This window comes from Elephas maximus, chromosome 6 (assembly GCF_024166365.1).
Source record: "Elephas maximus indicus isolate mEleMax1 chromosome 6, mEleMax1 primary haplotype, whole genome shotgun sequence".
Taxonomy (NCBI): domain Eukaryota; kingdom Metazoa; phylum Chordata; class Mammalia; order Proboscidea; family Elephantidae; genus Elephas; species Elephas maximus.
In genome coordinates, this window is record NC_064824.1 from 101,595,399 (window position 1) to 101,618,498 (window position 23,100).

The 23,100-nt window shown below is 34.5% G+C and overlaps 1 protein-coding gene across 9 annotated transcripts in view; it reads left to right on the forward strand.

Annotated features, from left to right (window-relative positions):
• Positions 1-23,100, forward strand: part of CARF (calcium responsive transcription factor) — a 79,065-nt gene that overhangs the window by 18,511 nt on the left and 37,454 nt on the right. For 7 of the 9 annotated variants that reach the window (XR_007517933.1, XR_007517932.1, XM_049887893.1 and 4 more), the window contains 8 exons: positions 1,000-1,129; positions 2,178-2,262; positions 6,921-7,110; positions 12,069-12,189; positions 13,420-13,563; positions 15,056-15,289; positions 16,908-17,070; positions 18,052-18,115. Coding sequence is in view for 7 of the 9 variants with exons in the window: in XM_049887893.1 (XP_049743850.1) it covers positions 1,000-1,129; positions 2,178-2,262; positions 6,921-7,110; positions 12,069-12,189; positions 13,420-13,563; positions 15,056-15,289; positions 16,908-17,070; positions 18,052-18,115 (1,131 nt within the window). In the remaining 2 variants the exon portion in view is untranslated. Of the gene's footprint in view, positions 1-999; positions 1,130-2,177; positions 2,263-6,920; positions 7,111-12,051; positions 12,190-13,419; positions 13,564-15,055; positions 15,290-16,907; positions 17,071-18,051; positions 18,116-23,100 lie in introns of those variants that run through there. The other 2 variants (XM_049887894.1, XM_049887896.1) reach the window with 2 other exon arrangements.

The window sequence follows — 23,100 nt, forward strand, 5'->3', positions numbered from 1 at the left end:
GTAATAATGGTATATAAGGGATTTGATAAATGTTTTAAAGAGCAAATATGTATTTCAGAAAAATCACGTCGTGCAAGTCAGTGCTAAAATTAATTTGTTTAGGTAAAATTGTGAACTAAATAATTAGAAAAAGTTTCTTGGCCCAAATGAATTTCAAGTTCATTTTTCAACTCCTTTTATGTAGGATAGCTGTCTATTTCATTTTGGAATTCTGTGAAGCTGGTTGACTCCTGCTTCCTCCCAAAGGACCAGTGAGCATGAAATAAATTCTTTTAAATTATAATAACAGTAATAATAACAACAGTAACAAGAATATAGTGCTAATTGCTACTGGAGAAGGTTTTACATTTATATTTTTATCAATATTTTTGTTAGCCATATGGGTCATTACTTTTTTTTAACCTTTTCTTCCTCTTTGCTCATCTTTCCTTTGATTCTTTAGATTCAGAAAGGAGAATCCTGCTTCCCATTTCTTTGTATTATATTTTCTTTACCTGTTTGATAGTATCTGTATTTGTTATCTTCCTTTGGCTTCCCTTCCTTTTCCAGCCATTTGACTCTCTTTTTTGTCACTTTCTGATAGCTAATGGTTTAGGTTAATAGATTTACCCTAGAGTTTTGATTCTTCATCTATGTTAACAGTCAGGAAAAACTTAAGAAAAAAAACATTTCGCAGAAAATACTATAAACATGGTATATAAACAAAAAAGAATTCATTTTACATTTTCCTATTATAAAACTCGTATATAGCAATTATTTCTACCACTTTTATGTCCAAGCTATTTAAGTTATAAAAACTTAATTATGGCAATATATAATTTATTATAATTAAGAGTAAGCAAATTTATCAGAGAAGTTCTCAACAAAGCAGTATAAGTTTTGTTATCTTTAACTTCACAGCAACCTTCGCTTTCCTGTTATAAATAATAAATTCTAGTTAGGCACGTTCCTATGATGTTATTCAAGATACTGATGTTTTTTCTTGTTCTTGTTGTTAAGATGTCTCTGAAGAAAAATCTGGTGACAGAAACTTATCAACTGTAAGAGTGGATGCTCTAGCAGAAAGTACCAGTAGCTACATTCTTCATCCACAGACATCCTTGACACTGCCCAAAAAGACAGTGACTAGGTGAGTTAGTGCGAAAGAAGAACTCATCTTCTGAAATCACCATGGAAATCTATTTTTAAATTACTACATCTAAAGCAGGTTGACTATAGAAAAGAGCAGAAACTCAGGAAATAGAATAAACTATCATCAGATATGTCTTTAATTATTGGTTAATGGTATTTTGGCAACAAAGAAACTGCTCCAGGATCCGTAAATGTCCAAAGTATTACTTTTCCTCAGTATCACGTTCCTGTTATTATTTCTTATTGTGGTAAAATGTATATAATAAAAAGTTTACCAGTTTAATGATTTTTAAGTGTACAATTTAGTGACATTAATTACATTCACCATGCAGTGCTGCTGTCATCACTACCTGTTATCTTTTAAAGCAACCTAAAAACACCTGACACTAATAGTTTTTCAAATAAAGAAATACCCATTCTAGTTCCTAAAATTTTCCTGAAATTTTTATGCATTTAATTCCTCTATGGTAAAGTGCTTTTTTTTGCTAACTTCTATTTCAATTTTTATTTTTTCCTTAAATAACACTGCTCATGATAATTTAAGGAAATATATACAGGGTGTTTTGGTATTCTTCCTATTCTTTTAATTGTTCTATGAGTTTATTTCTGGATTAAGTCAATATATATGACATTTAACCTTAGAATGTGAACATAATAGCATATTACTTTTAACAGGTCACCTGAAGATGCTTTACTAACTCATTTTGATAAATGGAAAAGAATTATATAATGAGAAGAGTCTAAAATAAGCTTTGAGAGATAAAATACTTGAATTTGTTGGGGCCATGGGTACTTGGAAGAACAAATTAAGGCCTTTGATTTAGCAGCTAATAGAATAGTAATTGTTAAAGGAAATGATAATTAATACATCCTTCAGATCAATCTGTATTTATTTTATCGTTAAAGTTTCTTATTGATGACCTCGATCTTTGATGCTGGCTAAGACGATAAAGCTATTGAATGCTTTTCTGCGTGTCTTTGTGTGTGTGTGTGTGTGTGTATGTTTAGTACTTAACGTATTTATATATATCCCTCCCTTACCCCAGAATACTTGAAGAACCCTTTATGGCTCCTCTCCAGCCACTTTCTTCTAACACACCTATATGGGCCTGCCGTCTTAGGAGCTGTGAGGTGAGTTAAAAATAATCCTTACCTAGTATCACTTAACTGATTATGACCATACTTCATCCCAAAACATACAACTAATATAGGCTGTATCTGTAATGTTTACAGTAAATCTGATCTTATCTATCCTTATTCCTTATAAATTGTAAACCCTTTAAAGCAGCCAAGCTCTTAACCAGTTTACCACCAGGGCTCCTATTAAAGCAGAACTAGCAGAGATCATATAAATCTGTGACAAACACACTTCAATATTATTTATCTTTTAACTCTCTCCCCTTCCATGAAACTTCATTATCATGCTTCTCCACTTTTTATTTTTGACCATTTTTTCCTCTTTCTTTGCTTGTATTTATTTATTCTTAAATTCCTGGTAGAAATTCTTCAAGATTCCCTATTTGACCCTTTTTTACCCCTTGGAGAGTTTATCCTTTGTTGACTTTAAGCTCTCACTTTTTTTTTTTTTTATTAACTTTTATTAAGCTTCAAGTGAACGTTTACAAATCCAATCAGTCTGTAACATATAAGTTTACATACATCTTACTCCGTACTCCCACTTGCTTTCCCCCTATTGAGTCAACCCTTTCAGTCTCTCCTTTCGTGACAATTTTGCCAGCTTCCCTCTCTCTCTAACCTCCCATCCCCCCTCCAGACAAGAGTTGCCAGCACAATTTCAAGTGTCCACCTGATACAATTAGCTCACTCTTCATCAGCATCTCTCTCCCCACCGCTGACCAGTCCCTTTCATGTCTGATGAGTTGTCTTCGGGGATGGTTCCTGTCCTGGGCCAACAGAAGGTCTGGGGACCATGGCCGCTGGGATTCCTCTAGTCTCAGTCAGACCATTAAGTATGGTCTTTTTATGAGAATTTGGGGTCTGCATCCCACTGATCTCCTGTTCCCTCAGGAGTTCTCTGTTGTGCTCCCTGTCAGGGCAGTCATCGCTTGTGGCCGGGCACCAACTAGTTCTTCTGGTCTCAGGATGATGTAAGTCTCTGGTTCGTGTGGCCCTTTCTGTCTCTTGGGCTCATAGTTATCGTGTGACCTTGGTGGTCTTCATTCTCCTTTGCTCCAGGTGGGTTGAGACCAATTGATGCATCTTAGATGGCCGCTTGTTAGCATTTAAGACCCCAGACGCCACATTTCAAAGTGGGATGCAGAATGTTTTCATAATAGAATTATTTTGCCAATTGACTTAGAAGTCCCCTCAAACCATGTTCCCCAGACCCCCGCCCTTGCTCCATTGACCTTTGAAGCATTCATTTTATCCCGGAAACTTCTTTGCTTTTGGTCCAGTCCAATTGAGCTGACCTTCCATGTATTGAGTGTTGTCTTTCCCTTCACCTAAAGCAGTTCTTATCTACTGATTAATCAATAAAAAACCCTCTCCCTCCCTCCCTCCCCCCTTCGTAACCACAAAAGTATGTGTTCTTCTCAGTTTTTACTATTTCAGCTCTCACTTTTATAGAAATGATTCCCAAATTTATATCATTGATTCTCTAATTCTGCCTTTGCTCTTGCCCCAGATTTCCAGTTGCTTACTTGAAATTTTACTTGGATTTACCTCAGATTTACCATATCCAAACAGAAATCATCTACCATACTACAGCTAGCTCCACTTCCTAAAGTCCTTGTCTGCGTAATGGCATGTACCATTTCCTTAGACATCCAGGCACAAAGTTTTAGACTAATTTTTTCGTTTTCCACATTGATTTTTTCAGTTTTTCCTTTAAAGCATCTCTCTCTCTTTTTACCCCCTTCTTGAACCTACCTTTGTCATCTTTAGTTAGATTATGGTAATAACCTAATTTCTTTGACTTTTCCATTTCTGGTCCCTACTGTGTACTTTTCTATAACTATTAATAGTTGTCTTAAACATTGCTTTCATTGTCTTTTCTCACTTCCCAAAAAGATCAGAGTAATTTTTATCACATCATTTAGTAGCTCTAGTTTTTAAGCCCTTCCATAATCAGGTCTTACCCTGGCTTATTCTGTTTTATTTCCTACTTTCTCCATCTCATCTTTCATTCTTGTTAGTCTAGTCTTCCTGCTTTCTACAAATGCACCGGAAATTTCCTTCAGTTCTGCTTTCACTCATTCTTATTTCCATTTCCTAATATGTTATTTTTTCTTCTACTTGCTGTTTCTAACTATTGTTCAAATCTCAATGCAAGCCCTATATATCTTTACTGTAAATAGTCTGGTAATTATTTTAGCCTTTACCTATTTCTCTTCTTAAGTTCCTTTGGAATTTATTATCTTTACCATTGTTAATTATTTAATAGCTTGGGTTGTTCATTGTTACAGGACAATTAGACTATATACTTTTCATGGGAAGGACCATTCCTCATACCTTTGTATAGAAGCCACAGGCAATAATAAATATTTAAACTTTTAAAACGCTTCATTGCTTTAAACAAGCCTTAACATGTGGGAAGGAAAAACATTCCCTCGGTTTTAATATTTTGAGAAATTTTGTAATAATAAAAAGTCTTAGGTATACATTTGCTAGGATACTCTCACTCTTGTTGCTTTTTTAAGTTGTATATATTTTAAGATTCCACCCCCAACACACACACTTGTTGTCATACTTTTTTTTTCAAACAAAAGTTCTCACGCATTTATTACTGAACCAACCTGTTAATGCAGAAGCATGAAAACAAAGGAAAAAAATCCAGTTTCCCCAATAAAGTATGTCCACTTGTGCATATAGTGAAATTTGTAGCTTATATGATAAGATGCTAGTGAACTTGATAGAGCATAAATCTGTGTGCCATTATATGTCCCACTCCTCATGGCCCCAGCTTAGTTTTTCTCTAATGTCTTGTCTTGGAGTTGTATCTGATTTTATTACCAGTTTTCACTCAAATCCACTGGGGATGGGACCATTCTACTTTTGTTTCTTGACCAGAATCTCTTGATCCTGAGAGTCTTGTAAGAAGACATGGTGAGAATGGAAGTCAGCTGCACATGCCATGATGGCAAGGAAAAGAAGAGAGCCTGTCATAGTTTCTCAGTGGCTTTCTAAAGTTACTAATTGTGTCTGTTTGATGTGGATTTTAAAAACCATTATTATAAGCATCACAGAATGCTATGAACTTTAGAGCATTAGCAATCATGTGGCCAAATCACCTTATACTACAGCTATGGTGCATTTTTTAACTCACCTAAAGTCACACGTCTTGTAAGAAACTGGTTATATCTATCCAACAGATTGAATAACTTCTCCCAGTGAAGGATTCATTCTCTTCTGCCAAGCTATTTAAATAGTGAAAAACATTTTCAGTTAATGACTGAAGAAAAATTTTTTGCATATTTTGCTTTAATGTTGTTTAGTAATAGTCTTTGCTTTTTGAATTTAAAACTATAGTGTATCTAATTCTGAATTTTTCTTTTATTGACAGTGTTATGTATTCTATTCATTTTATTTATGTAAAAATAGTTACAATTAGACTATATATTTCTACTTTTATTTGTAGTGGATATCATGAGGAAGAAATATGCAGGCTAGGTAATCTCTTTTTATTATAGCCAAAAGTACAACCACAACAGTATTTGATACTTTCCTTTTTTGTGAAATATATTCTTCCTAGGTAAAATACTTAGTCTAATGAGGAAGAAAAGGGCCTTTATTCCCACATCTCTGACTATATCCTCTCTAAGGAGGAAAAATACATGGAGTCAATTCTAGGTCTGTACGCATTTCACCATAAGAGATCATAGCTGAATTTTCTCTGTTGGTATAGAAAAATTTCTCTTCTTACAGGGATGCTCAAATGATTGTATGTAGATATATCAGTTTATTTACATGATTTATTTATACCTTGTTTCAGAAAGAATTTAAGACAGCTTACAAAGATACATGAAATATATTAGCAAGGTGGAAATTAAAACTGGGAGCTAAAGAATACAGAAAAACAAGAATGGGACCCTAAAACAGAAGTAAGAAAATACACATCTTAATGACCTCTACGTATGTGTGTGCGTATATACATACACACACTTGTCTATAATCTACATAGCTGCATTTCAAAAGGGAAAACTTAGTTACTAAATTCTATGCCCATTAGATAAAATAAATTATAGTAATTTTCGTAAGATAAAAGGAAAACCAATAAATATTTTTAGATCTAAGGCCAGATAGGAATTTCTCTCAAGGATGAGAAATATTGCTATAACAATCAACTTCAATATTTTCAGAGGAGATACAGTCACAATTTTCATAGGTTTTCAAATAGGCTCATGACATCAAAACCAATTTCGGTGAAAAGTCCCATAGAAAACCAGTACTTTGTAGTTAGTTTTATGCTGATCTGGTTTGATCCAGGGGTAGAATTTTAAATATCTGGAAGAAAGGATACACTCTATGTTCTTCAAACTATCCTACCTAAATATTACTTTTCTCAAACAAGATCTTAATAAAGATAGTGTGACAGTGAGTGTGGCATTGTATTCCTTAACAAACACCTAGAGAATAGTTATTTGGTGATTCTGGTTTAATTAGACCCACTGGTTGTAATGGAGCACTGTCTAGGGGAAGGAATGACATTCTCTTGTGAAGGCTAATGGGTCTTTCACCTTGGACAAACATCTCATGACATTTATTATACAATGAAACATCAGTCATATTTGCTAATAACTTTGTTATTTACTTTCCTCCATGTGCAGAAAATTGGAGATTCATACCGCGGCTACTGTGTTAGTGAGACTGAACTAGAAAGTGTCCTAACATTTCACAAGCAGCAAACACAGAGTGTTTGGGGGACCCGCCAATCTCCAAGCCCAGCCAAGCCTGCTACACGCTTGATGTGGAAATCCCAGTATGTCCCGTATGATGGAATCCCATTTGTTAATGCAGGTACTTTTTTTAAAGCATTATTCTAAAATGTTCGCCTAAGCCATAATCCATTGTGAAAATAGTTTTCCTAGGGTCATGCATTTTCATTTTGGTAAATGAAAACTGAATGTTAATTGATGAAAATTCATATTAAACTAAAAAGAAAACTTTTATAGTAAATACAGTCAATTATTTTATGTTGTAAAATAGCATTTTAATGTACCAGAATGAATAAATATGTACTTCCTTTAACTGTTATGCTGACACATAGAAAATAAAAATCTTGAAATCTGGAGTAGATCTAGTTAATAAAATTTAAATGATAGAGCAGTTTTATTATTTTAAATATGCATCTTTGCTCTGGAGTTTTTTTCTCCAGTCTAGATATTCTCTTATTCTCTCAATTTGTTTTGCCAGACAAATTTGCGTCCATTATATAGCTTATTATTCTGGAGTTACTATATAGAATTTGTGTACAATCTAGAGTTATTGTGTAGAATTCTGTTTTTTGCATAGAGTTTGCAAGCAACAGATGCATTACATACAGTATTCTCAGACATTTAGCTAGTATTTACTAAGGCAATGGAGTTTCAGGCAATCCCCAGAGAACTATCCTTTGTAGAATCAATAAATATTTGTGTTACTATTTTTAATCATGTAGTTTCAGGGGGTTCTTTCATTCCTAAATTGGTTCTCTGTGTAATGGAAATACTTTATCACATTGCCCTGTCGCCTACACCAAGCAAGAATAAAGTCCAGAACTTTCTGAAAGAACTTTATACCCTTATTTAATACCCTTGCAGGATCAGATGTGAACTTTTTTAGCTATTTTAAAAAATGGCAAGAAAATTTGGGGGTAAATGCTACTTAAATAGACTTTATTTAGGAATCGTAGTTCTTTTGTCCAAAAAACATCAGGATATCTAGCTTTGGAGGGAGAGGAAGTATTTCTGGTATTTAATGAGCTGCTTCTCCGAACAGTTAAGGGCCCCCTATAATATATTACAACTCCCGGGGGGCTACAGTTTTATTGTTACAATGTGCAGATATTTTTCAAAGTGAATGATATTTTTTGGCATTCCCTCCATGTTCCCTTAAAAGTTTTACATTTTGGGGAAGAAAGGATTGCATCAGATAACCTGCAATCTGTAAAAGAAATGCACCATTATATTTTATTTTAACTCGAGGTCGTGAAGTACTTCTTCCCCTCTCTCCAGTTCTAACTCCCTTCTTAACTCTGCACAGGCAAATACTACATTATAGTCTATATTTTTATAGTTTACCATACATATAGGAGCCCTGGTGGTACAGTGGTTAAGCACTCATCAAAAGGTCAGCAGTTTGAATCCACCTGGTGGCTCCATGGGAGAAGAGACCTGGCAATCTGCCCCCTTAGAGATTACAGCCTAGGAAACCCTATAGGGCAGTTCTATTCTGTCACATGGGTTATTGTGAGTTGGAATTGACTCGACAACACCTAACGACAACTATATATATGTGTATTTACAACAATGTGTTTTATCGTTTTGGATTTTTAAAAATATACATGAATAGTAAACCGTAGACATTTTTCTCCAACTTTTTTCACTTACCGTTATTTTTTGAGATCTACCTATATTGATACTTACAACTCTAGTTAATTCAGTATAGTTATATACTATTCTAGCATACATCCAAACCACGATTATTTTTCTATTGATGATCGTTTATGTTGTTTCCAACATTTCACTATTGCAAAAAATGCTGTAGTTGAACTCCACAGTACATGTCTTCTAATGAAAAGATGTAATCAGTTTTTCTAGAGTGTATTATACCTTAAAGCAGAATTGGTATGTTGTGAAGTACGCCCATTTCAGCTTTATAAGATAGTCTCAGATTGTTCTCTAAAATGGTCATAGAGATCCAGAATCCCTTGTCTGAAATTTTTGGGCCAGATGTATTTCAGAATTCAGAGTTTTTGAAAGAGAATATGATAATATTATAGAATATTTCTAGCACGTATTCTATGGACAATATCACATTATCGAACGCAGTAACACTTTATGGATAATTACACTAGGAGGAATAAATAAAGACTACAAACAGCATCACAGAGTTCAGATTAGGCTTTGCAACCAACTGAATTACAGAAAACTGTTTTCAGAGTTTTTTAGATTTCAGAATTGTAGATGAGGGATTGAGGACTGTTGCTGTCAATTCTGACTCATCTATATTCCTACCACTTCCCCATATTATCTTAAACAAATCCCAGATATTGTATCATTTCATCTGTAATTGCTAAAGTATATATCTGTAAAATATAAGTGCTCTTTATTAATATGTGTGTATGTACTCTATTGATATGTTTGTGTATGTATATAAACACACATATATGTGCATATATATAAATGCAAATATGTATACACACACACAGGCAATCCTATTATCACACTTTAAAAGAATTAATATTAATTCCTTAATGTCAAAAAATGCCCAGTCAATGTTCACATTTCTTCACTTAAAATTTGCTTTTGGATAAATGTTGACCACCTGGTCTCATATAGTTAATTGTTCACGGGAGCACATTATTCACAGGTGATGCTGTTTATTTTATAATCCAATATATTATTTGGCTGAAGTGACCTGCAGAAATAGCTTCAATTCCAAGTTCAAAAGTTATCTTAGGACAATAGTCTCGGGGGTTCCTCTAGCCTCTTATCCATCTAGTAGGTCTGGCTTAATTTAGAAGTTTGAGTTTTGTTCTACTTTTTTCTCCCATTCTGTCTGGGAGCTTCTATTGTGTTCCTAGTCAGAATGGTCAATAGTGGTAGCTGGGCACCACCTAGTTCTTCTGGTCTCGGGTTAGGAGAGGCTGTGGTTTGTGTGGGCTTAGTCCTGTGGACTAGTTTTTTCTTTGAACCTTTGATTTCCTTCACTCTCCTTTGCTCCATAGGAGTGGAGACCAATAGTTGTATCTTAGATGGCTGCTCGCAAGCTTTTAAGACCCTAGATGCTACTCACCAAATAGGATGTAGAACATTATCTTTGTGAACTCTGTTATGTTAATTGACTAGGTTGTGCCCTGAGAGCATTTGGCTTTCATATCCTTTAAATTTCTTTTCATCGAAAGATTTCTCTCCTCTTTCTCCCCATTTTTTTATTTACAAAACTGGGTAATTTGTCCTGTAAAGTTTGCCATATTCTGGATTTTGTGGATTTCATCTCTGTGATGTAGTTTAACAAGTTCTTTTATCCCCTGTATTCCCTGTAAAGTGTTAAAGACTTGGTTAGATGCAGATTTGATTTTTGGCAGGAATATTCAATAGGTATACTGTGTATTTCCTCTTGCTACCTATGTCTCTCTCTTTTTGTGGTGTTAAGATACATTAGTGGATTCAGTTGTTATAGAGTATTGTCAGACTTTATTTTTGCCAATCTGAGAGGTGTGAAATAGCTTCCTACCATTGTTTCAATTTGCATTTCCCTGTTTATTAGTGAAATTGAACATTTTTGTATTTGTTTACTCAATGTCCATATTTTTTTTCTTTCTACTTTGCCTCTTCATAGCATTTGCCTAAATTTTCTGTTTGGTTGGTTGGTTGTTTCTTTTCTTTCTCTATTTTTTAAAACAACTTATGGTTATTTATATTTTGCGTAATAATTCTTTGCTATATGTGTTATAAAATGCTGTTTCTCAAACTGTGACTTTCCTTTTATTCATGGTGTTTTTAAACAGAAGATTAAAATTTTAAAGTCAGCTTTGTCAACATTTTGTGATTGGTGTTTTTTATTTTATATTTAAAACGTTTGCCATACCCTGTAGTAGAGTAGGATATTCACCCTAAATCTTAAGCTGTAAAATTTTCACTTCTACCTTTTTTTTTTTTTAATCTATTCCTATGTAGGAAACCCTGGTGGCGTAGTGGTTAAGAGCTACGTCTGCTAACCAAAAGGTTGGCAGTTTGAATCCACCAGGTGCTCCTTGGAAAAAATGGGACAGTTCTACTGTGTCCTATAGGGCCGCTATGAATCAGAATCGACTTGATGGCAATGAGTTTGGTTGGTTTGGTTTATTCCTGTGTAACAAATTTACCCCACACTTAGTGGCTGGAAACAACAAACATTTATTATCTCACAGTTTCTGTGTGCCAGGAATCCGAGAGCAGCTTAGGCAGGTAGTTCTGCATCAGGTTCTTTCACAAGGCAGCAATTAAGGCGTTGGCTGGGCTGCAGCTGGGACTTGACTAGGGAATGATCTGCTTCCAAGCTCCCTTATGTTGGCAAGCCTTAGTTCTTTGCCATGTGAGCCTCTCCACAGAGCTACCTCACGACATGGCGACTGGTTTTCCCCAGATAAAGCAATCCAAACAAGAGAAGATACAGCATGCAAGATGCAGTTAGTTTTTTTTAATCTAACATATATAACATCCTATCACTTCTGTCATATTCGTTAGAAATGAATTAATAACACCAGCCCACACTAAAGGGAATAGGATTATACGGGACATGAATAGAAAGATGCAGGAATCATTGGGGGACATCTTAGTGGCTGACTGCCACATATTCTAACAGTACAATTAAATCTAAGAAAATAAATATATATAAAAGGAAATGAAGTTTTAAATGACATTAATACTTATTAATATTAGCATTTGATAATTTCTAATTTATGTTAACAAATTTTATATTTATTTATATAAATTTTATATTTATTTTTATTTAGTACAATATGCTATTATTAAAAATCATTTATGTGTAAATATAAGTGGGCATTTACTAAATTCCTTATCATAGTGTGGTACATTTGGTAAACTTTATGGTAAACTTTTACATTTATGTGTTTGTACATTGCAGTAAGGCTTACTGATTTTTTTTTTTCCCTTAAAATTATGTAATTGAAAGTATATATTTTGACATTGCCACCACCAAGTTATTTTTAATCTCATGTTCAGAACAGAAGGGCCCTTAACTTAATATCAATAGTTGGTTTTGGCCCACAGGGAGCAGGGCTGTGGTAATGGAGTGTCAGTATGGGCCAAGGAGAAAAGGTTCCCAGTTAAAAAAAATCAGTGAGCAGGAAAGCAGGTCTTGTCAGCTCTACAAAGCCACTTGTCCAGCCCGGTAAGCTTTATTTTATTTTAACTTCTTTTTTTATTAAGCACTTATTTTTGTGTAGCTAATACATGTACATTTTATTTAAGCTTAAACAGTACTAAAAGTTATCTGGAGCGCTAAACTTTCTCTTGCCCGTATTCCTTATGTCTCTTTTTAAGGCAATGACTCTTACCAGTTTCTTGAGCAGCTTTCCAAAGATATTCTTTGTATATACGTGCACATATAATTTCCCTTTTCCCCTCATAAATGTTATTGAAGATCTCAGTAAGGTTAATTTTCTTTGCTTAAAGTTATGTAGTAGTGCACCGTCTTTCCTGCTACGAGTTCACATTGATTTATCCCCAGTCTGAATGCCTGTAATGGTTATTTACTGCACAGAAATCATGCTATATATAAGTAGGAGTATAATAACATATAGCACTCTACACTTTGCTTTTTATCATTCCCAAATAGAGATGGCTCCATATTAGTACATAAAAGTACTGTCTCTTTGTAGTAGCCATATAGTATTTAAGAATGAATCATTTAACAACAAAATAAAATAAAAAAATATAAGAATGAACCATCATTTACTTAATCAGTCCTCTAATGATGGACATGTAGGCTGTGAAAAGTAATTTTTATTATTACATGCAAAACTGCAGTTAATAACATTGTACCTATTTGTACACCTGTGCAAGTATATCAGTAGAATAAATTTCTAGAAATGAAATTGCTAAAACAATGATTATATCTTTTTTAAAGGTAAATAAGTTAAAATCATAAAAGAAATGCTTTGAATGCTACCAAGAATTTTATACATGGTTAAAGTGTAGACAGATTCTTCAAAGGAGGAATACAAATATGAGTAATTCTTGGTGGCATTGATATATCGAGTGGATTTAAGTAATGAAAGACTGGAGGCTCAGAAGAAGGCTATTAAAATAATCTGGGCATGAGATAGTTATGGCCTCTAGGAGAACAGAGAAGTAGAGGCAAATCCAGAAAAAGATGTTAAAGTCCATAAATACTTTGGTATTTTTACTGAAATCACAATTATTGTTAATTTGCTAAATACTGTTTTGCTGTGAGAATATAGTATATCTTTGACATAATCCTTGGAATGCTTTCTAGATTAATTATAGATTGAATTTTTTCTAAACTTAAATGCTTAAAGTAATACAATACTTCTGGTTAATGAGCTAGATTTTATTGACATTACAATATAATGAAACACATTCTTTATCTTGTAAAAAGGATTTATATTAAAAAGGTACAGAAGTTTCCTGAATACAGAGTTCCTACAGATCCCAAAATTGACAGAAAAATCATCAGAATGGAGCAGGAGAAAGCCTTTAACATGTTAAAGAAGAACTTGGTAGATGCTGGTGGTGTTCTTAGGTACGACATTTACAGAGTTCTTTTATTTACAAATGAATTTTCTGTAAAAGAAATTGTAACTATGTTTTCCAATCATTTTATTAAGAAATGATCTTAGAAGGTAAATGTGTCACTAGGAGTTCTATAGATATTAAAATGATTTGCCACTGTATAAGCCATTGAATTTGTCAGCCCCATGTTGTAACTAATAAAGAATTCCGTATATCATATAGAAGTTTTCCCCAAACTGACAAATACGTTTTTAACAATACATTTCATTATGTATTTAGTACTTTGTATCAGATACTTGGAGCCCTGGTAGCGCAGTAGTTAAGTGTTGGGCTGCTAACCAAAGGATCGGCAGTTTGAATCCATCAGCCACTCCTTGGAAACCCTATGGAGCAGTTCTACACTGTTCTGTAGGGTCGCTATGAGTCGGAATCGACTCAACAGCAACGGGTTTGGTTGTTTTCTTTTGGTCAGATACTTATTATTAGGAGCAGAATTTACAGCCACTTGGATTTTTTTTTTTTTTTAACTCATTTTTGGTTACTTACGGCAGCCAGAAATGAATTCTAAGCCCTAAATAAAACTGTTTTCTACTTTTTTTGTTTGTTTGTTTCAGGTTTCAAATATGAAGGAATATTAGCTTTTTTTTCTTACTTTGGTTTATGTGTCAGTTCAGGTGAAGATTTTGGTATTGCGTGGTGGGGTTAAATATATGGAATATAGCTTTTGTGTCCTCTGAAAAAACTTTCAGGAATACGAAAGATGAATGTGGTCATAATTGGATCCTTCAGTTAGGAAAATCTTGTGTTTAATTTTTAAATAGGCTCCATTTCATGCAATATCAGTCATTGTATTTTGTACAAAAATATCAATTAAAATGGCATCATACTAGATTATTTCATTTTCCTAGCATCTGTTTTACGCTACTATACAAGAGACCTGTATTCACCTTTTAGTTGATTTCTCTTGCTCATTGGGCCAATGGAAGCTGGGAGTGCTATGGAAGCAACACGTTGAGCTCTTGTGAGGGAAAAATTTCCCACAAAGCTCAGTGTTGACAGGTTCTAAATTATATCTTTTTTTGGTTGGAAGGATGGTAGGTGCAACAAAAAAAAAAAGTAATTCAGGACAAAATGGTAGATAAATGGAAAGTACATAGTTCAAAAGATCATGATTTATAGTATGTCTTTCTTTTGAGGTAAAATCTACTTAATATGAAATTTAAAATACCATTTTCATTTGTACTTAAATCCCCACACTTGCCCCTCCCTCACTTTTAGGGCCGTAGTGAAATTCTGTAAAGGTTTATGAAGACCTTTATTTCATTGGATATAAACTAAATTTTTAGAAGAGTAAAGTAGATCACCGTTTAAATTTTATTTTATATGTGTAATCATATATAATTTTCCTTAAAAGGTTGTCCTTTCTCTTGGAGTATTAACATAAATGATTATGATTCTTGCTTTCATCTAATGAAATAAATTTAAGTATTTTCTCTTATCAGGTGGTATGTACAGTTACCGACGCAGCAGGCTCATCAATATCATGAACTAGAGACTCCCTGTCTTTCTTCTTCACCTTCCTCTTTTCCTATATCACCTCTCGAAGAAGAGGAAAATGCAGTTAGAGATGAGAATTGTGCATTGCCTTCACGTCTACATCCTCAAGTAGCGTATAAGATTCGAGAATTAGTATCACAGGGAATAGAACAAGTGTATGCAGTAAGAAAACAGCTAAGGTACAGTAGAAACAAATTGTTCTTTTTCATTTTTGTTGGTGTAAATAATGCACTTGACATTATAGACATTTTCTAGGATATATGCTATCAGAGGAGATAAGGTATATGGCTTATTAATTTACGAAAATAACCCTATTTAGGAACAGATCATTATCTAGCAAATGCTTGGCAAACCATACTATATAATATAGCTTTTTATGATTCTAATTACACATTTGAGACATTCCATTTTTAAGTTTGGCAAATTGGACTAGATCTAAATGACATATGGGTTGAATTATATAACAAATAACCTTTACAGTAAAAAAACTATAAAACCAAAGATTTTTAAAACCTAGGCCAAGAGTAGATTTATACTTGTTTCAAGGTGTTTGAAATGCAATTAAATCTTATTACAAGAAAAGAATTTGGATAGTTACTTGTTTAATGCAATTTGATTTGTAACACTCTAGCCTAATTTTATTGATGCTCAGCCTGGAACATTATATGATTATGAGGAGGAAGAAGGGGCACTTGCTTTGTGTGCCAGGTATCGTGCTGTGTACTTTACACACATGATTCCATTTAATCTTACAACACCTCTATGAAGTTGGTATCTTTATCCCCATTTTACAGATGAGAAAATGGAGACTCAGAGTGGTTAAATAACTGGCTTAACACACAGAGGCACACCTGAAATCTAGGTCTAACTCTACAGCACATGTTCTTTGTCATGATTTCTGGTACTTAACTGACTTGTTCCTTTAGTTTATCGTGTAGTATGATCTGAATAACAAAATGAGTACTACCTAGAATTACCATTTCATTAATACACAACTTCACTGTTTAGTACCCTTCTTAGACATTGTATATTTATTTCCATTGGAGCATTGTTAGAACAGGGCCAAAATTTGGTAAAGCCATCCACTGTTTCCTAAACCTGGATCTTAAGAACAAGGACATAATAGCTCTGTGATTTGGTCTACTGAATGCAGTGCACAAAGCATGTATATGTTAAACTTTATTGTTCTCTTTGTGTTTTTGTTCTTCTGTTTTCTCCACTAAATTCAAGCATATCATATTTCATACAATGTTAAATGATGCCTTTTGAAAGCAGTGTAACATGATGCTTATGCACATAACTTGGGTGTAGATCTAAGCTCTCTTACTTACTAGGTGGATATATGACTTTGGGCAAATTATTTAACTTCTGCAGTCCTCAGTTCCCTCATCTGTAAAATGGAAATGATAGTTGCACCTACCTCACAGAATTACAGTAAGTATTAAAGGAAATAATTGATGTGAAGTATGTAACACAGTACCTGATACAGTAAGCATTCAAAAACATTGTTATATTCAAATTGAAAATAATGGTTCTTTTCAATTAAATTTATAAAAATGTCAAATCTCACTTTAAGATTTTTAGATGTTTAATCAATAAAAATACTACATTTCTTTAACTTCCATGAATTCTATGATCTAATGTATGAAAAAAAAATTAAAAGTAGACCAGTGTAAATTACCTATGGAGTTATAAACCATACTTTACAGATATTTATGCTAAAAGAGAGCCTTTCTCTCTTTTGGTCTAAAAGTATGTTGCCATGTGGTTTATGCTTATATTTTATTTTCTCCACAGAAAATTTGTGGAAAGGGAACTGTTCAAACCTGATGAGGTACCTGAAAGACATAATTTATCTTTTTTTCCAACTGTAAATGATTTAAAAAATCACATCCATGAGGTACAGAAATCCTTGAGAAATGGAGATATGGTATATAACTCAGAGATTATTCCAGCAACGGTATGATTACAACTGAAATTCCTTGTCTTGTTACAGAATCTTTCATAGCTACTATTAATTTTTGGCCTGGTAGGGATGGTTACTATTAGGCCATCTGTAAAATCTGTCATGTAAGAAAAAAATAATGATTTTTTTTTTCCTTAAGATATAAAAGCTAGGAGTTCCCAGATGATGATTTGACTTAAAAATTTTTAAATGACTCTCACAAGAAGAAAAATAAGTGAATTTTTAACTCTGAGTATAATTATAGTAATCTTCATTTTAAAGGAAACATTTTATCTGCAAAAATATTACTTATTAATTTCACAGACATAATTATTGAGTACACACTGTGTATATCCTTCCCCCTCCTCCCCACCTTTTTTAAATAGATGGGTAAGTTTAATAGTTCAGACTTGAATACATAAAGTGATGATGTCGCTTCCGTGTGCCACCTATGGATATCAGTTTTACTTCAGACTGTGATACTGTAGCTTTCCACTGAATATTAGTCATTTCTATGAAAATTTTACCTACTCTGAACATTACTGTGATAAACTAGAACTACTGATTACAATACTTGCAGTGATTATGGCATTAGTGTCTCAGTAACAATATCCTTTGCTCTCCAGACTTTTACTGTCCCAACTCAGTTACTGAATAGATTCAGATTTATTTTAAACTAGAGTTACTATTCCTTGCTATCCAACGCTCTTAAATATTCACTATCTAAAATTCAGGATCTAAAACATTTGGTTAGCAATGTTCCTTGCCATCTAAACTTGCTTTCCAAATTCTTTCCTTGCAAGCTTGGTAACCAGGTATATTTGGATAGTGAGGTATGCTTGTGCTTTGAAAATGTGAACAAGCGAAGACAGTAAATTACAAAATAAAACACATTTATCACTATAACCGAATGGAATATGATAGTTGTATTGATGTTTTAAAATATTTGTCAATATAAATGCTTTGTATTTACTGAAATAAATGTTCCCATTTCAGCTTCAGTGGACTACAGATAACGGGAATATTCTCAGAGAGACTGTGACAGTTACATTTGCAGAAGGTAGGTTATCCTGAATATATTTAAAATGTAAAATCAAAGAATGTTAAAACTGGAAGGAACTTAAAAAAAAAAAAGGAACTTAAGATGTTACATTATCTAATCAAATATTACAGATGAAGAAACCATGGTTTAAAGACGCAAGAGCAACTATTTTAGGGTTTATCAGAATATTTCCAGCTATTTAAAAGTTTAAAGTCAGGAACGGTGTGTGTCAGGGTTGTATCCTTTCACTATACCTATTCAGTCTGTATGATGAGCAGATAACCTGAGAAGCTGGACCATATGAAGAAGAATGGGGCATCAGGATTAGAGGAAGACTCATTAACAACCTGCATTATGCAGATGACACAACCTTGCTTGCTGAAAGTGAAGAAGACTTGAAGCACTTACTAATGAAGATCAAAGACCACAGCCTTCAGTATGGATTATACCTCAACGCAAAGAAAACAAAAATCCTTACAATTGAACCAATGAGCAACATCATGATAAACAGAGGATTTCATTTTCTTGGATCCACCGTCAATACCCATGGAAACAGCAGTCAAGAAATCAAAAGATACATTGCATTGACCAAATGGGCTGCAAAAGACCTCTTTAATGTATTGAAAAGCAAGGATGTCACCTTGAGGACTAAGGAGCACCTGACCCAAGCCATGGTGTTTTCAGTCACCTCAAATGCATGCAAAAGCTGGGCAATGAATAAGGAAGGCCAAAGAAGAATTGACACTTTTGAAATGTGGTGTTGGCAAAGCATATTGAATATACCATGGACTGCCAAAAGAATGAACAAATCTGTCTTGGAAGAAGTACAACCAGCATGCTCCTTAGAAGCAAGGATGGTGAGACTGCGTCTCTACATAATTTGGACATGTTGCCAGGGGGGATCAGTCCTTGGAGAAGGACATCATTGCTTGGTAAGGTAGAGGGTCTGCGAAAAAGAGGAAGACCCTCAATGAGATGGACTGACACAGTGGCTGCAACAATGGCTTCAAGAATAACAATTGTGAGGATGGCGCAGGATCAGGCAGTGTTCCCTTCTGTTGTGCATAGGGTTGCCGTGGGTTGGAACTGACTCAATGGCACCTGACAGAAACGTTTAAATTTCCTTCTATTGATCAGTTTTTATGCTTCTTTACAACTGAAAATTTGAGGCTGATTACTAGCAAAGTAGTAACAACTTTGAGATACCCTGACCTGGAAACTTTCATCCATTTCATAGGGTTTGCTTTTTCTCAACTGTTCTTATTTCTATCTCAATATTCTAGGCTTATTTCAACCCTTTTGCATGTCTTCCTTTTCTCTTCTGGAAATGGCTTTTCTCCTTCACTGCTTGGCACACTCCTCTCACTTCTCAAACAGTAATCTCTTTGGCTTTAAATGCTCTCTTAACTTCACCCCAGCATAAAGTTAACTATTTAAAAAAAATTTTTCCCTGTATTTAACATGGTGACTTTTGTTTGTATGCCCATTCTTTCATTATGATTTGAGTTCATCAGGGGCAGAGATTGTATTATATTCAAATAATGTACTTCATTCCTGGCATAATGCCTGCTAAAAAGTTAACAGCTAAGTAAATGTTTTAGAATGAATTAATGAATGAATATATATACAGTACAGTTATTTTTTTATTCTTCTACTTGTTTATCTTTAAGAGTCTCTTTGCCTACAGAATAACTTTCAAATGCTTTAGTGTTATTCATTTATTTCACTCACTGTGCTAAATTCTGGGCATAGAAAAGAACAGGTAATTTTCCTGTTTCATGAAACTTAAGTCTAGCAAGTAAAAAAGATATTAAACAAATATTTTCTAAATAATTACTCTTATGAAAAGTGCCACTGCTATCCATAAGTTTTTCACTGGCCACTTTTTTTCAGAAGTAGGTTGCCACATCCTTCTTCCTAGTCTGTCTTAGTCTGGAAGCTCTGCTGAAACCTGTCCACCATGGTGACCCTGCTGGTATTTGAAATACCAGTGGCATAGCTTCCAGCATCACAGCAACACGCAAGCCACCACAGTACAACAAACTGATAGACAGGTGTTGTCTTGAAGTTGTCAAGGATTTCATTTCACTGGGATCCACAATCAACACCCATGGAAGCAACAGTCAGAAATCCAACGACATACTGCATTGGGAAAATCTGCTGCAAAAGACTCTTTAAAGTGTTAGAAAGTAAAGATGTCACTTTGAGGACTAAGGTGCACCTGGCCCAAGCCATGGTATTTTCAGTTGCCTCATGTATGCAAAAACTGGCCAATGAATAAGGAAGATTGAAGAAGAATTGATAAGTTTTAATTATTGTGTTAGTGAAGAATATCGAATATACCATGGACTGCCAGAAGAATGAACAAATCTGTCTTGGAAGAAGTACAGCCAGAATGCTCTGAAGAAGTGAGGATGGCAAGAGTTTGTCTCACATACTCATGTACTTTGGACATGTTATCAGGAGGGACTGGTTCCTGGAGAAAGACATCATGCTTGGTAAAGTGGAGGGTCAGCAAAAAAGAGGAAGACCCTCAACGAGATGGATTAGCACAGTGGCTGCAACAGTGCACTCAAACCCAGCAATTATCGTAAGGATGGTGCAGGACTGGACAGCATCTTGTTCTGTTGTACACAGGGTAGCTATGGGTCGGAATGGACTCGATGGCACCTAACAAAAGCAACGACATGAAAAGTGCCATTAGAAAATTGTTCGAAGTTGTATGGGAATAGTGATAGAGACATCTAATTTAGTCCAGGGAGTAGGAAAGTGAATTTGAGAAAGTGAATTTTTAAGCTGAGACTTGAAGAATGAATAGGAGGTTGCCAGTCAAAGAAGCAATAGCTTGTGCAAAAACTCTGAAGCAAGAAAGAGTTTGTTGTGTTCAGGAAACATAAGGTTAATGTAGGTTTAGAATAGGTAATGCTTGGAGATAAAACTGAATACATAAAACCGGTTTAGGAGGCCATTGCACCTGTTCAGAAGAAAGATGATAATGGTTTAGACTATGGTTGGTGGCACTTACAATAGACTGATTTAAAAATTATTTCTAAAGTAGAGTTGAAAGGATGTGGTTATTCATTGAATAGTTGTGACGGTAAAAGAGTGGAAATGATCAAAGATGGGTCCTGAGCTTCAAACAGAGATATTAGTGGATTCAGGGGAGAGAAAAAAAGATCACGAGGTTAAGTTTGGAAAGCTTGAATGTTAGAGCCATTTCAAAGGAGTGGATTGGGAAGAAGCCATATTAGGGGGCTGAGGAACAAATAGGAGATGAATGAAAAAGTACAGACAATGTGGACCACTTTTTCCAAGAAGTTTGCTGTGAAGGGAGTTTGGGGTTGAGAGAAAGTATTCTAAGACAGGCGGGACCTGATATCACAGATGAAAATGCAGGTACTTGATAATATTGGCTATACGAAGTTGACGAAAGTTCCATCTGATGGCTTCTCTTTTCTCTTTAAGTAAGAGTGTTAAGACTAAAGAAAGGTCAGAAAGTGTGGCTCAAATTTGAGAAAAATGGTATCCCTAATTGAGAGTGAGAGAAACATTGTAAGGTTCCCAGATACAAGTGAAGGTAGCATTGAGGTTGATGATCATGAATTAGTAGTAGTAGTGAATTTCTTCTTCAGTAGCACTTAGCTTCCTATGTTTAGGCAAAGGAAGAGATTTTAGGTAAAGAGAATAAGACTAAAGAAAGGATGGAGAGGCAAGGAAGTTTAGGGTATTTTCAAGAAAGTGATTGAAATCATAGACCTAGGATTCTGAACTGGATGGGGAGAGAATTTTATAAAGGCAAGGTTTAATGAATATGAAGAATTGAAGGATCAGTGGACTGAAAGTTCATATGAGGTTGAAGAACAATTGTAGTAGAGTACCTGAACAAAATTTCTGGAACAATAAGAAGTTGTGATCAGAGAAGGGATGTTTGAATTAGAGATATTAGGGGTAGAATAGTTCAGAGTCTGACCAGAGTGGGCAACTGCAGCATAGTGAAGTAGGACACTGGAAATGAAGATGCCAAGAAATGTTAAGAGTCCTATTTAATCTTCTCAGTGGTCCTTTGAGGAAATTACTCTTATCATCCTGATTTTATAGATGAAGAAATTGAAGTTTAGAAACCAAGTTGTACAATATGTTGAATATCACACAGAAAAGCCAGCACTTAAATTCACCCTTGTCTGACACCAGGACCATTTTTTAATTTACTTAGCTACCGTATGGAAGCAATAAATATTTGTTGATAATTGTTGGTATTTTTATAATTTATTTTATTTTTGTTGTTGAGAATATACACAGCAGAACATATTCCAATGAAACAATTTCTACATGTACAGTTCAGTGACATTGATTACATGCTTCTAGTTGGCAACCATTCTCACCCTCCTTTGCTGAGTTATTTTTCCCTCATTAAGATAAACCCACTGCCTCCTAAATTTTCTGTCTGATCTTTTAAGTTGCTGTTGTCAATTTGATCCCATATAGATAGATCTCAAAAGAGCTCAATGCTCAAGACACACATTCTATACTAGTTAAGTTAAACTATCGTTTGTTTTTGAGAAGACTTCAGGGGATATTTTTGGTTTAAGGTTTAAAGATTATCTCAGGGTAATAGTTTCGGAGGTTCATTTAGCCTCTATGGCTCCTGAAAACCTGGAGAATTTGCAATTCTGATCTGCATTTTCCCCCTGCATTCAAGAATGATAGCAAGGCACCATCTAGTTCTTCTGGTCTCATGGCAAAGGAGGCAGTTGCTCATGGAGGCAATTAGCCACACATTCCATTTCCTCCTCCTGTTCCTGATTCTCCTTCTTCCTCTGTTGCTCCAGACCAATTGTTGTACCTTGCATGGCCATTTGCAAGCTTTTAAGACCCTAAGCACTACACAGTAGACTAGGAAGTAGAACAGAAGCACTAAGCATGTTATTAGGTCAATAAACTGGGATATCCCATGAAACCATAACCCTAAACTGCCAAACCAAGGAACAAAATCCTATGAGGTG